The sequence below is a fragment of the Sarcophilus harrisii genome, chromosome 5, assembly GCF_902635505.1.
Source record: "Sarcophilus harrisii chromosome 5, mSarHar1.11, whole genome shotgun sequence".
Taxonomy (NCBI): Eukaryota; Metazoa; Chordata; class Mammalia; order Dasyuromorphia; family Dasyuridae; genus Sarcophilus; species Sarcophilus harrisii.
This window is the reverse complement of record NC_045430.1, coordinates 253,117,771-253,131,736: the sequence shown is the minus strand read 5'-3', so window position 1 is coordinate 253,131,736 and position 13,966 is coordinate 253,117,771. Positions and strand designations below refer to the sequence as shown.

At 39.3% G+C, this 13,966-nt stretch overlaps 1 protein-coding gene across 3 annotated transcripts in view; it reads left to right on the top strand.

Moving 5' to 3' along the window:
• Positions 1-13,966, top strand: part of HACL1 (2-hydroxyacyl-CoA lyase 1) — an 82,343-nt gene that overhangs the window by 648 nt on the left and 67,729 nt on the right. For all 3 annotated transcript variants that reach the window (XM_031940273.1, XM_031940276.1, XM_031940274.1), the window contains exons 3-7: positions 4,524-4,564; positions 6,344-6,424; positions 8,388-8,460; positions 11,407-11,484; positions 12,786-12,880. In XM_031940273.1, coding sequence (XP_031796133.1) covers positions 4,524-4,564; positions 6,344-6,424; positions 8,388-8,460; positions 11,407-11,484; positions 12,786-12,880 — 368 coding nt within the window. The remainder of the gene's footprint in view (positions 1-4,523; positions 4,565-6,343; positions 6,425-8,387; positions 8,461-11,406; positions 11,485-12,785; positions 12,881-13,966) is intronic.

The following is a 13,966-nucleotide window of genomic DNA, read 5'->3' as shown; positions in this document are numbered from 1 at the left end:
ATGCTCTGTGTGTGTGTGTGTGGACTTCATTTTTTTTTTTTTTTTTTTTCTACACTCTTTTTTTTAATTTAATAGCCTTTTATTTACAGGATATATACATGGGTAACTTTTCAGCATTAACAATTGCCAAACCTCTTGTTCCAATTTTTCACCTCTTACCCCCCCCACCCCCTCCCCCAGATGGCAGGATGACCAGTAGATGTTAAATATATTAAAATATAACTTAGATACACAATAAGTATACATGACCAAAACGTTATTTTGCTGTACAAAAAGAATCAGACTCTGAATTATTGTACAATTAGCCTGTGAAGGAAATCAAAAATGCAGGTGGGCATAAATATAGGGATTGGGAATTCTATGTAGTGGTTCATAGTCATCTCCCAGAGTTCTTTTTCTGGGTATAGCTAGCTCAGTTCATTACTGCTCCATTAGAAATGATTTGGTTGATCTCGTTGCTGAGGATGGCCTGATCCATCAGAACTGGTCATCATCTAGTATTGTTGTTGAAGTATATAATGATCTCCTGGTCCTGCTCATTTCACTCAGCATCAGTTCGTGTAAGTCTCTCCAGGCCTTTCTGAAATCATCCTGTTGGTCATTTCTTACAGAACAGTAATATTCCATAACATTCATGTACCACAGTTTATTCAGCCATTCTCCAACTGATGGACATCCATTCAGTTTCCAGTTTTTAGCCACTACAAAGAGGGCTGGTGTGGACTTCATTCATACACATCCATGTCTATGTGCATAAATGTGTGTGTGTACTACATGTAATTGCGAGGGAAACCAGTTGAAATGCGGCTGTCAAAATATTTTTAAAGCATAAATGAGCAGACCCCACATTAACAACAGCGCACAGGCATTTATAAAAGGCTTTAAACTTTGCACAGCTCTTCACATACATTCCCACATTCGAACCTCACAACAATATGAAGTAGGATTATAGTTACTGTTTTTTTGAAATTTTGCTTAGTATTTAATTTTTCCTCAGCCACGCGACAAATCAGATTTTCACATTCATTTTTAAAACTCTGAATTCCAAAGCCTCTCCCTTCTTTCTTCCCCACCCCCTACCATTCATTGAGAAATCAATGTGATGTGAGTTATAAAGTAAAAGCTTGCTTCAGTGTGTCTCCAGACACTATCTATTCTTTCTCTGGGGATGGATAACATTTTGCATCCAGAGTCCTTCAGAGTTATCTTGGATCGTTGTATTGCTGAGAATAGTGAAATCATTCATAGTGGATCATCTTACAGTATGATTCTTACTTTGTACGCAGCACAGTTCATTGCTTGAGTTCATGGAGGACTTTCCAGGCTTTTCTGAGAGCATTCTATTCATCACTTCCCATAGAACAATATTCCATCATGAGAACATATCATAATTTATTCAGCGTTTCTCAATTGTTGGGCATCCCCTCAAAAGGAATTACAGCTTTAACACCTGTATAGATGAGGAACTTGAAGTTCAAGAATATTGTGTCTTGCCCAAGGTTACTCGTTGGATATATGTGAAAAGTGGCTCTTGGTGACTTCCAGGACAACATTTAAGAGCTCCCAGAAGCAGTTTTTTCTCTATAGATGTTCCTGCTTCAGGCTGTTGGTGCTGATGAACTTTGAGTAGCCAGAAAGGGCTGTTATAAAGGAGTTATAAAGCAGTGAGGCCTTTACAACAAAGCTCTCTCACTTGGGTCTTCCTATGGACCATTAGATGGCTGGGAATTTCACTTGTTAGATTTCCTTTAGAGGGTAGTCTAATAGAGAGAATCCTGGATTTGTAGACAGAGAATTCTGGGTTCAAGCTCTACCCCTTCCTTCCGTTTAGTCTCGCTGGATTTCCATTTTCTCCCCGGAAAATGAGGCTGTTGTATAAGATGATTTTTTAGGTCCCTTCTAGTTTTAAATAGGTGATCCTATGAATGAAACCGAAAGGTTTAAGGGACATTTATTCTTTGAGTGAATAAAGTATGTTTACATGATCTTAAAGCTACTTCATAATCAATTTCTTGACTTTTCCACAGGAAACTTACTGTAATATGTGATGTTCCAAGCACAATAATAATTTGCATTTATTAATTACATTTATTTGTAGGAGAGGACATGTAATCTAGTAAATAGGGAGATGGCCTTGCAGTGAGAAAGACCTGGATGCAGACCCTCTGATGCTTTCCTGCAGTATGACCCTGGGCAAATTAACCTCTCAGTACTTTAGGCAGATGGCTCACCAGAAAGTGCAGGCTTCCTTGATAAAGGACAGTTCTCTCTGGTAGCTCTAAGAAATGACAGCTCTGCCAAAAAAAAAAAAAAAATACATAAGAATATTTTCTTCAGAAAATATAAATATGAGCAAAGCATAGTATAAATCTTATTATTCCTATATGGCAGATGAGGGAACTGCAACTCTGAAAATTGAGTTGATTTTCCTCCAGTAAAACTATTCAAGTCAGTCCTGAACTTAAACATAGGTTTCCTAACCCTAAAACCAGATAAATTTTCACAATGTCATGGTTTTACTCTATTTTCACTGGTTTTATGTTCCCCTTATTGTCCAACTTCAATGTATAATAGAGCTTATGTCATAAATTTTTAAGATCTGCAGAGTACTTTATGCATATTATCTCATTTGATCTTCCCAACAACCCTGTGAAAAGTTAAGTATTGCAGTTCTTGTGACTGAATGAGTGTAAAAACACTTACTAAGTACTTAGTGCTGAGTACTGTGCTCAGAAGGGATACAAATACAGAAATTGAGAGTTCCTGCTCTCAAACAATATATGTTCTAATAGGCATTTGTTGTTGAGTCATTGCAGTTTAACTCTTTGGAACCCCATTTGGGGTTTTCTTGGCAAAAATACTGGAGTGGTTGACTATTTCTTCAGCTCATTTTGTAGTAGGGAGACTAAGGCAAACATGGTGAAGTGGCTTGCCCAGGGTCACCTAATTACCAAGTGTCTGAGGCTGGATTTAAACTGGTAAAGATGAATCCTTCTGACTCCAGGCCTGGTAATCTCTCCACTGTTTTCATTCTAATGGGGAAGAATTGGAAAGGGGGATCCAGAGTTGGGCAGGTGAGTGGTCACTTTCTAGAACCCATTACCCAATGAGGCAGTAGGTGACCCAGGGTGAAAGCAACCTGGTGTGGAAGGGGCCATCCCTATTACCGTTGTCTTAACCAACGACAAATCATCTAACTTTGATAGTTAAACAGTAGTTAGGGAGTTGAGGCAGTGGAGCCTCTGAGTGTCCATGTCCATTAACCTGGAAGTAAAGTCTCTTCCTGAATCTGGGTCTCACACTTCCCTTATGAAAACATGGTGCTTCTCAATCTATGGGTTGTGCATTTGTTGTTAGAATGTAGTGTGATGTGCTTTCCCCCAGCCCCAGGCTGAGAATAACTTGCCTGTTTGGACTAGATTTTTAAATGTGTTTAAATGTATTAAAAACATAAGGTATGCACTAACTTTAAGAGATGTCTCAATCGACCTCCACTTGAAACAGTGATGAGGACTGGGATCCATGCCTAATTATTTAGTGGATTATCTTTAACATGCTTTGCACGGCTTTCTTTTTGGAGTTCAGTTTATTCTGAAATGGCCAGCACATTTACCATGTGTTGAAATTATTGCTGGCAGTAAGATGACATCAATAGCATACTTGGCTAGTTTTCCTTGAAAATAAATAAAAGTAGCAATACTGTAAAGAATTAGGTTTCCAACGTGGCCCTCTTCAAGAATGTGATGAACCAAATCAGTTCCAATAGAGCAGTAATGAACTGAACTAGCTACACCCAGCGAAAGAACTCTGGGAGATGACTATGAACCACTACATAGAATTCCCAGTCCCTCTATTTTTGTCCGCCTGCATTTTTGATTTCCTTCACAGGCTAATGCTACACTATTTCAAAGTCCGATTCTTTTTGTACAGCAAAATAACTGTATGGACATGTATACATATATTGTATTTAACTTATACTTCAACATATTTAACATGTATTGGTCAACCTGCCATCTGGGGGAGGAGGTGGGAGGAAGGAGGGGAAAAGTTGGAACAAAAGGTTTTGCAATTGTCAGTGCTGAAAAATTACCCATGCATATATCTTGTAAATAAAAAGCTATAAAAAAAAAAAAAAGAGGCTTCCAGACTCAGAGTATCCAATGAACACATTGCAAAGTCAAGATTTAGCAAGACCAATGTTTTGTTCAGAGTGTAAAACCCTACTTTAATGTTCTATTCAAAAAATGATTAACTGCCTGTCAACCTTAAAATGCTGAAAAACAGGCAGGAAATATTAAATATTAAATAAATTCAGTTCACAATAAATAGCTTGTCAATCAGTCAGTTTTTGATTAGCACATACTGTGTGCCAGGCCCACTGCTAAGCTTGAGGTCATAACAAGGGGGAAGAGTGGAGATGGCTTTTCGATATGTACTTCTTCAGATTGAATGGGTCAGCATTGTAGTTCAGATGGTTCCAAGTGGGTGCCAGTATGTCTGAATGTCTTTGTTATTTTTCTTAGGCTTCTTATGCTGCCTCAGCCGTGGGATACCTAACAGGCAGGTAACATGAACATTTCTATTTTATTCTCATTGGTAACCATAGCTAACTGAGCAAATCCAGGATCTGTTTTACAGTGGAAACATTACTTGTCTGGAAGAATTGGTGACAGTGGGCACCTTTGTGCTGAGGGTGAGGTCAAGGTGGAGCTTTCTGAGGAACAGACATTAGGAGACACCCTGCTTTCCAAAGCTAAGGCCCCCAAGCAAGCTGTGCCCTGAGTTCAGGATTAAGTAGGATCCTTGTCCAGTCACAAGAAAATCCCAGAACTGTTTCACCGGATCGCTTTGACGAGTACCCAGTGTTCTCAGTGAGGATAATGGCCTTTGTATCTGTGTTCTGGTCGTGAAGCCTTGCAGTGAATTAGAGTTGTTGCATTGGTGCTGTCAGGGCTACAGCTTACTGAGTGGCCAGAGGTGGAAGGGTGGAGATTTGGCCACACTACAGTGGGTCCCTCTCCCTAGGGCTGGGGCCCAGCACATGTGTCTAATCGGCCTCTTTGAAACTCATCTTTCTTCTGTCTATGGCCTGCTCTGGCAGGTGAGAGACTGCTTCCAATCTGGGTGCCAGTCGTTACCTGGGAATAACAAGAAATATTGACTTTTCTAACAGTTTTCCCCCAGTAAATCTTGTTCTGTAGCCTATAAACAAAAACAGTTGTTTTCATCTTTTCCATTTTTCTTGATGATTTTTAAATAATAGTTGAGTGTTTTGATTCATAAAATAGCGAGCACTACTATCCTCCCAGTTACTCGGATTTCATAGTCACGCCTGACTTCCCTTTTCCTACTTCACCAGCTCCACTAAAGCTACCTTCCTGAATGTTGCTAAGTCATGGCCTGTCTCTTGGATCTAGCTCCTTTCCACTCCCATAACTCCTAGCTTCATTCAGACCCTTGTCCCTTCTTATCTGTATTGCAATTTCCCAATTGATCTTCTTGCCTCCAGCTGCTTTTCTCCAAGCTGCTAAAACAGTTCCTCTGAGATATTATTAGAAATATAATTCTTTCCTGATCCAAGGCCCTCCAACTCCTGACTTAATCTAGAATAGAAAATTCATACTCCCAGAATTACAGAACATAGCCTTTGTGAGGGGCCTAATCATAATCCCCAGCGTGGAGATCCAATAGTGACTGGGTACTGGGCCTCTGCTTACAGACCTCCAGGGAGGGGAACCGAGGAGGAGTACCTCTGGCCCTCAAGTCTACCCTCTACAACCACCTGCAGCCAGGTTTCCTCTCCCATTTCACAGCTTCTCAGACACTTGACAAGATTTTCTTCTTCAAACCAAACACCTCAGCACCTCCTTTGTTTCATAAACTCAAAGCCTTTCACTCTCCTGGTTTCCATTCTTTGGAAACGCTCTTACTCATCAATGACCTTCTTAAAATACTCTGCCCACAAAGGATCCCAGTTCTCTTGATAAGCATTTAAATGCCTGGTACATGTCAAGTGTTGTGCTAAATTCTGGAGATCCAAAGAGAAAAATGAAGTCTCCTGTTCTTAAGGAACATACATCAGTGGTCAAAATAACCCTAGTCACATACTCAGGTGTGTTTCCTCTTTCCTAAGTAGAAATACAGCTGAAAAAGGGCTAAAATAACACTGAAATTTCCATGGAGATTTGCATATTTACTTCTAAAGTGATTTGTTATTATTAACATTTGTTTGGCACTTTTAAGATTTAAGGAACTTTCCCTCTACATATAATATATATTTACATATAAATATATATATTAAACATACCCACGCTCCTCCTAATTCATTATGCTTTTCTTTCAGGCCAGGAGTTTGCCTTGTGGTTTCTGGTCCAGGTCTTATCCATGCACTCAGTGGAATGGCAAATGCAAACATGAATTGTTGGTAATTCAGTTTAAATTAAATCTTTTTTTCCAAGTTCTGTAATTTTTTTTTAATCCTTACTAAATGTGATTGTATGCAGAGTAAACAGAATTACTCCTCAAGAGAGTGGACCCTCGGTCTCACTAGTCTTGCCCAGATTTGGGGGCTGAAAGAATCTTGAGTTGGCCCTTATTTCTTATCTGTGAAGAATGTGTAGTCTAGAGTAGGAAAGGGCCTTATCCAAGGGCTTAAGAAAGCCTTGATATATTCAGTGCATTGTGAAAAATGAGGATGTAGCCATGAGTGTATGAAAGTGCCAGAAGTCCTTGGATTGAAAGATAGTGCATCCATCTGACACTGACTTTTATATGCTTTGGGGCCATTATTCATTCTTTGTAGGAAGTAACATTCTAGCTTTGGACTCAATCTTCTTTGGAAGACAAAGCTAGTGGCGTAAAGACCTAAAAAGGGAAAGGAGAATATGACCTAATGAAGAGGAAAGTAAGTGGAACCAGGAAAACAATGCACAAAATGACCCCAATATTGTCAACAGAATCAAAAACCCAAATTGACTGCATTGTGGATCATAGTGACCAAGTTTGACCTGGAAAGTGAGTGGAAAGAATATTCTTTTCCTTTTTCTACAGAGGTGGAGGGCTGTGTTGGGGTCATGTTGCATCTCCTCTGACATGATCGAAATGTTACTTATTTTTTGCTGAAGTTCCATCCCCCACCCTCCCCTTTAATCATTGTTACAAGACATGACTTTCTAGTTAAGGGAAGAGAGACATATTTGGAAATGAAAGTGATATAAAAACAAAGGGAGCAAATTTTTTAAATGGTTTAAAAGGGATAAGGGTTATCTTTCAGATTGGAGGATTCTAGTTCTAAATGCCATATAGCCTGAAGGAAAGTCTGGAGTGTTTCTTGTTATGACCCAGGTATGCTCATCGAAGCAGTTAAATACATAAAGCTGGGGAGATTGCTAATAGGACTAGAACCATGAGACAAATGTAATGTTATCAGTAATATAAAAGGTGCACTTGACCTGGGCCTTGGACAAGGACATCAGATGAGTACCCCAAGTGCTCCTGGCTTGGCTGGGGGGGAGAGGGGACCCTTTGTGGAAAGAGACAGAGAGGGGAGCTGGAATATCATGTGAGAGGCACATCCAAAAGGCCCCCTCTGCCTGGACTCCCCATGTGTGAAAGGGAGCAGTGTGTAATGGACACTCCGGAGGCCAGCCTGACCTGGCCAGGAAAGGATTTACAGACCGACCAACAGGCTAGGGAATCACCAGTGTGCAAGAAGCCAGGAAGTAATCTTCTCAGACCCATGCTGTCAGAAGAGAGTTGGGAGGCTCTTGCAGTAGTAAAGGGCCTGCTCTGGCTTGGTGGCCCTGGGAGGAGGCTCAGGCTGAAGCGTACCACCTATGGGGAATACCAGACTGAGTCAGGTTCCCCTTCAGGTGTCCCCTGGCCCTCTGAGAGCTCACTCTACAAGAAGTATTTACATTTCTTTCCCCAATGACATTGTTATGACAGGACTTTGTTGAATAAATGTTGGTTTTATGGCTGAATTGGAGAGAGTATGGTGAGCATTGCTTTGGAGTCAGAGGCTCTGTGTTCAGATGTCCTCCCTGCCACTTCCTGTCCCTGAGAAGCGGGTGGGTAGGTCCTTTGACCTTTCTGGGGCCCCGGTGTGTGCTCCACTGTTTCTAAGGTGTCTCTCAACTTTAACCCTCCATTTGGTTCTACAAGGAATACATGATTTGATGCTGTTCTCCTGTCTTTTTGTCTTGTAGATCCATCACAGCTCCTTGAGCCCTTTTTTCCCCCCACGCCCTCTATTAGCACTCAGTTGTCTACTCAGGTTGGACATGCTTAGTGCAAAGCTTTCAGCTTGTCTCCTTTTTATTGTTCTTAGAATCAACCACTCAGGAATTTTAGGAAATTTATCTTTGTTTTAAATTATTTTATTTCAGGCCTCTGATTGTTGTTGGTGGATCTTCTGACTGTAATCAAGAAATGATGGGAGCCTTCCAAGAGTTCCCCCAGGTACTTGGGCATAATTAGCTTCATGTAGCATTCAGTATAAAATTCAATCTTATTCCTTGATGCCATTGCTTGTGTCTGAGCTGCAGACTCTGGGACAATGAGTCCATGCAGAAAAACACACAAATCCACAAATAAGTGAACCTGCCTTCTGGGGACTGAATAAATCCTGTCTTTCATCTATGTATGTTAAGTCTTTTTAGGGAATATATAGATGTTCTTGTAAATTCAAGTAGAATACACATTAATTTTAAAATGTTATTAGAGTTGGTAGTTTTTTGACATGTATTTTTCTTAATCATTTGATATTAATTATGTAACTTTTGGTGAGGGAGAAATTCAAAAAACATTAAGAGTAACATCCTTGACTCCCAAAAGATTTCAAACCTCTGATGTTTCCTCTCCGACCAGTGTTTTTCTATATTGCTTCACTGCCTGCAATCCCATTAAAAAAACACCAGAAGCAACCCTGATGAATGACTCTCTTATCTTAATGCTCAGATGAATTCTAGGACTGCAGTGTTTTGTGGCTAGGACTCAGAAGACCCATGGAAGAGTCCAGGGTACAGAGGGATTCTCTATGGATGCTGAAATGCCATCTCTGGGGGTCCTTGTGAGGGATGCATTAAATCCTGGAATATTGCAAAGCCTCCTGGAAGCATCCATACAGAAACACCAAAAATGTGTCTTAGTTAAATTAACCTGTGATATCCATTTGGATGGGCAGCCTCGTCCCTTGGTGGGTGTCTCAGGAAGGCACGCCTGCTGCATTCCTGTGGGTTAGGCGCACAGTTAAACAGGAGAACACTGCTCAATTGCCTTCAGGAACTTGGAAGGCTTCTTTAATAATTTCAAGCTTCCTGGAAACCCTGTCTTAATTTAATATCAACATTCTACCAGAGTTGCTGTATGGCAGCAAGATTTGAAATAAATTTGTCTCTGCAGAATTAAAACTGAATGTCATGTAGAGAGCACTGGACAAGTACGTGGCATATGGGAGCGAGCCACAGTCAGGGAGGAACTTTGAAGAAGAAAGTACTAAAAAAAGGGCTTGGAGAAATAATGGTTTAAGCAGAGAAGAGAGGCTGGTGGTGAGGGTGAGAGCCAGCAGACCTCCAAGATAGGTGTCCCAATAGCAGGAGAAATTGAGGAAATCTTTAGCACATTAGATTGTCACCCTGTGGTGGAGGAGCAGGGCTGTGAAACTCCAAATCAATGAGATCACAAAGCCGCTTGAATAATGAGTGTCTCATCCCTTCAGTTAGATGCACTTAACAGATGCTGCTTCTTGTGGTTAATACAAGATAAAGCTGGAGAAGGCAGGTCAGAGACAGACACCAGGCATACCTAAGGGCCAAAGGTTTTTGTGCAGATGAACCCAAGCAGGAAGGACAAATGGCAATGTGATCAAATGTGTGCATTGGGTAGGTTCAGGAAGGCTGATCAGAGCAGGGGACACAGAAACTGATGCAACCGTGCAGGTGAGAGATCATGGGAATCTGAGCCAGCCTGTGAGCATTGTGAGTAGAGAGGAGGACAAAGGGCAGTGTGCAAAGGACAAAGGGCAATGTGGAAATAAAGAGGTTAGGACTTGGCAACTGCTGAGACACTAGTGGGAAGGAATGGTGACGAGTTAGATAGGATCACAGTCAAGGGCCTGGGCAGACCGGAACTTGAGAGGAGAGGTCAATATAAGGAGAACAGCCCCAAGTTCTGTTTTTGACCTGACCAGTGTGGGGGACTGGTAGGATAGCCAAGTGGAGTGCTCCACAGGTTGTTAGTGCTGCCAGATTGGAAGTTAGGAAAGAAACAGATTTAGGACATTTTATTTGGTGGCTCACATCCCCAGGGCCCCAGGGTCCCAGGGCATGAATGATTCTTAAATTAAATATTGAATGAATATTTAACCATAAAGAATGTTTTTATTCATTAATTCAAAGAAACAAAAACAACTTAATTTTAAATAACAATTAACTTCATTTTTGAAATACAACTTTAAAAATGAGACACACACACACACACACACACACAAAATCCTTATATGAAGATGTGACCAACATGCTAAAAGAAGTTTACTGTATTATTTTCATTGTTGTAGTCAACATTTACATAGCACTTCAAGGTTTGCAAAGCATTTTACCTAATTTTTTTCACTGATCTGATTGCCTGGAAAGTAAATACTATCACCCAGCATCCTCATTTTATAGATAAGGAAATTGAGGCTGAGAAGTTAAATAATTTGTCCAGGGTCACATTGGACTACTGAGTAGCTGAGCAGGAAATGAACTTATTTTCCTGATTCCTGTGGCCAGCACCCTTCTAGCAAAGAGTTATTTGGCTGCCTTGGGATGATTATCAAAGCTATGAAAGAACAGACCGAGAGAAATGGAGAGGGGCAAGGATGCAACCTTGGGAGACATCCACACTTAACTTACACCTCTTTCTTGTTCTTTAACTTCTAGGAATCTTTGATCCTGCTTCTATCTCACTACCAGCTTTAAAATATTTTCCTAGCATTTTATACTTACCACGATTGAGTTTGATGTTTAGAGAAACGCTGAGTTCTGGAAAAGTAGAAATACTAGTTGATTTCAGATTTCTCTTTGCCAGTTTAGAAATATTGTCCTTAATACAAAAGACTATTGCTTCTTCATAGAGCTGCACAGGACTTCAGAAGATCTTGTGATTCAGATCCTTTCTTTTATAGCAAAGGAACTGATACCCAGAATGATTGCCCAAAAATGAGGCATGGTATGAATCCAGGCCCTCTGCTTCCAGAGTCTTAATCTTTTAAGTTCTATATTGATTATTATTTTGGGGTATTAACCATTTATATTCTGTTACTTGCTACTGTAATAGAAAGCCATGATTATTATTTTTGTTTCTATGTAGAAGATAATTGTGGTTTGTGGACTGAATTTGAACCCTTTCTCTTTTTTTGGTATATAGGTTGAAGCTTGTAGGTTATACAGCAAGCTGTCTGTCAGACCAAGCAGCGTAGAAGCTATTCCCTTTGTTATTGAAAAGGTATGGTGTAGAATTATGAGTTGTCCATAATTTGGGAGTTATTTTTAATGCTTGAAATCTTATGTCCTTCCAATTAGTAAAATATAACAAATAGAAACACTGCCAGATACTTTAAAAATGAGTTGCTTTTCATGGACGATTAATTTTGTTTGTTGCATATTTTAAAGATGTTTAGCATTTCTCTTGATTAAAGAAACAGCATAACATGCACCGGAGAACAAAAGTTCTTCATAAAAAATCATTTTGTTCACCTTCCATGATCCCAACCTGTATGTTCCATACTGGTAATACTCTTTATAGTTGAGAGAAGAGTTGAGATAAATGATGATAAACACCCTTAAATATTACCTTACAAGAGAAATGCTGATGACCAACTTTGATATGGGTAATTCCATACTGAGTTGACTCTAAATAATGAGGCACAGAAATTCATCCACAGAATTGACAAGCTACAGTTACCTTTGCCCTGGAGACAGCATAAAAATTTTTGAATGCAAAAATATGAATTCATTGTAGTAGGTCATTTTTAAGAGTAAAAATAATGAGAAATAAGATTTAAGACCTCATAATATAGATTGATCATCCTTTTAATTAAAGACAGTGTCATTGGAGTGAAATTTTAGTTTCATTGTATTTTTGATTGGGTTTTTTCCCCCATTTGTTTGCCTCCCTTTCCCTAGCTATAAAATAGGAATAACAGCACCTATGTCAAAAGCTTGCTGTAAGGATCAAGTGAGATAATAGTTGCAAAGCACTTAGTGCAGGGGATGGTATATAGTCGATGCTATAGAAATATTCCCTCGCTTTCCCCATCCATAATAACAATTTGTCTTTATATTAGCACTTGAAGGATTTGTGATTGTCACAGTAACACAGATGGGAAAACTACGGGAGAGAGAGTTGCACTGTCTTTTCCAGGGTCCAGCTAATAGGTCTGAGGTGGGATCCATATGAATTTCCAGATCCCAAGGCCAACATCCTAGATAATTCATTTGTCTACTTTTACTCTAATTTTCAGTATGGTCCAAATATAGGCTATATTTCCTCTCCAAATCTGGCATGCAAGGCTTCAGTGTGATCCATAATTATTTTCCATTGTGGGCTCAGTGTAATTTATTACCTTTTCAAAGATCTCTCATTTTGGACATGAAATCTGTGTTACTAATATAGTATGAAATAAGCTGGGAAATTTAGAAAATTATTCATTTCATAACATTAAAAGAGAAAATAAAATAAAATCATGTAGATTAAGACTTTTAAAAATACTAATATGTGCTCCTACTATTTTGCAATAAATCTAGGCTGTGAGAACCAGTATTTATGGTCGACCAGGTGCCTGCTATGTTGACATACCTGGAGACTTTGTGAACTTACAAGTGAATGCAAGCTCTATAAAGTGAGTAATTGTTAGGGTGAAACTTTTCTAATTAGATTAAAGTATTTCCAGATTTTTGACTAACCTTACAAGAAATAACAATCAAGGGTTTTTTGGGTTTTTTTTTTTTAAGTTTCTTTAATCCTTTAAGCCTATTTCCTTTTAATTAAATTGAGCCTTGCATAGGGGTTAATTTCATTTTATTATTGTATTTCTATGTTAGTTTTTCTTATTTTGTGTGGGAATATGCTGATTTTGAATGTCATGATGTAGCTTCTGAAAGACTTAAGTTATCAAGCTGATGATGAATGTGATTACATCGAGGAGAAAGCCAAGGATTTAGGAAGGGCTCAACCTGGAGATGAGGCTCTGCCACCAACATGATTTTGGGCTATTCACTTTACCTCGGGGTCAATTATTCCTTGCCTTTGTTGGTAAAATGGTTTGTGTTGTCTTTTCCTGCTCTAAGGTTCTGTGATTAGGGAAAGTATCTGAATTCAACTTTTAGTTAAAAGGATCATGATAGAAAGGGCATTTTGATTCTTTTTTTCCCCCAATAAAATGACTCTACTGTTTTATTTTGTTTGTTTTTTCACAGTAACCATAGATTATGCCAGTTCAGAGGACCATTGGGGTTATTTTATATTGTGAAATACTAGCATTGTCTACCTAAAGTCTTACTTTGACACCTAATTCTGGTATGGAAGAAAAGGGCTGGATCATGGATCCCGCTGCAAGACGGTGTTTTTAAATACAGAATAGAAAATACAGATAATTACCCCAAAAAAAGTTACATTGAAAGAATTGTATCATCTCAGTATGACCTACAATTATTTTTTTTCTCTAAAGTTAACAAATCTAAGAGGTCATCTTGTAAAGCACAATCCTGATGAGCTTGTGTCTGAAGCCTATCCTAGCTCCATGTGTGTATGTATATATGCACACACACACATTTTGGGAGCTGGAACAACTCTCTGACATCCTCTGGTTTGGAATCTGTGTTGGTAGAGTGGTTGTCAATGCTGGTGGAATGATAGCTCCTTGAAGTATAGAAGATCTACATATAGAGCTGTTTACTGAAAGAAAAAAGAAATTAGTCTCACATCT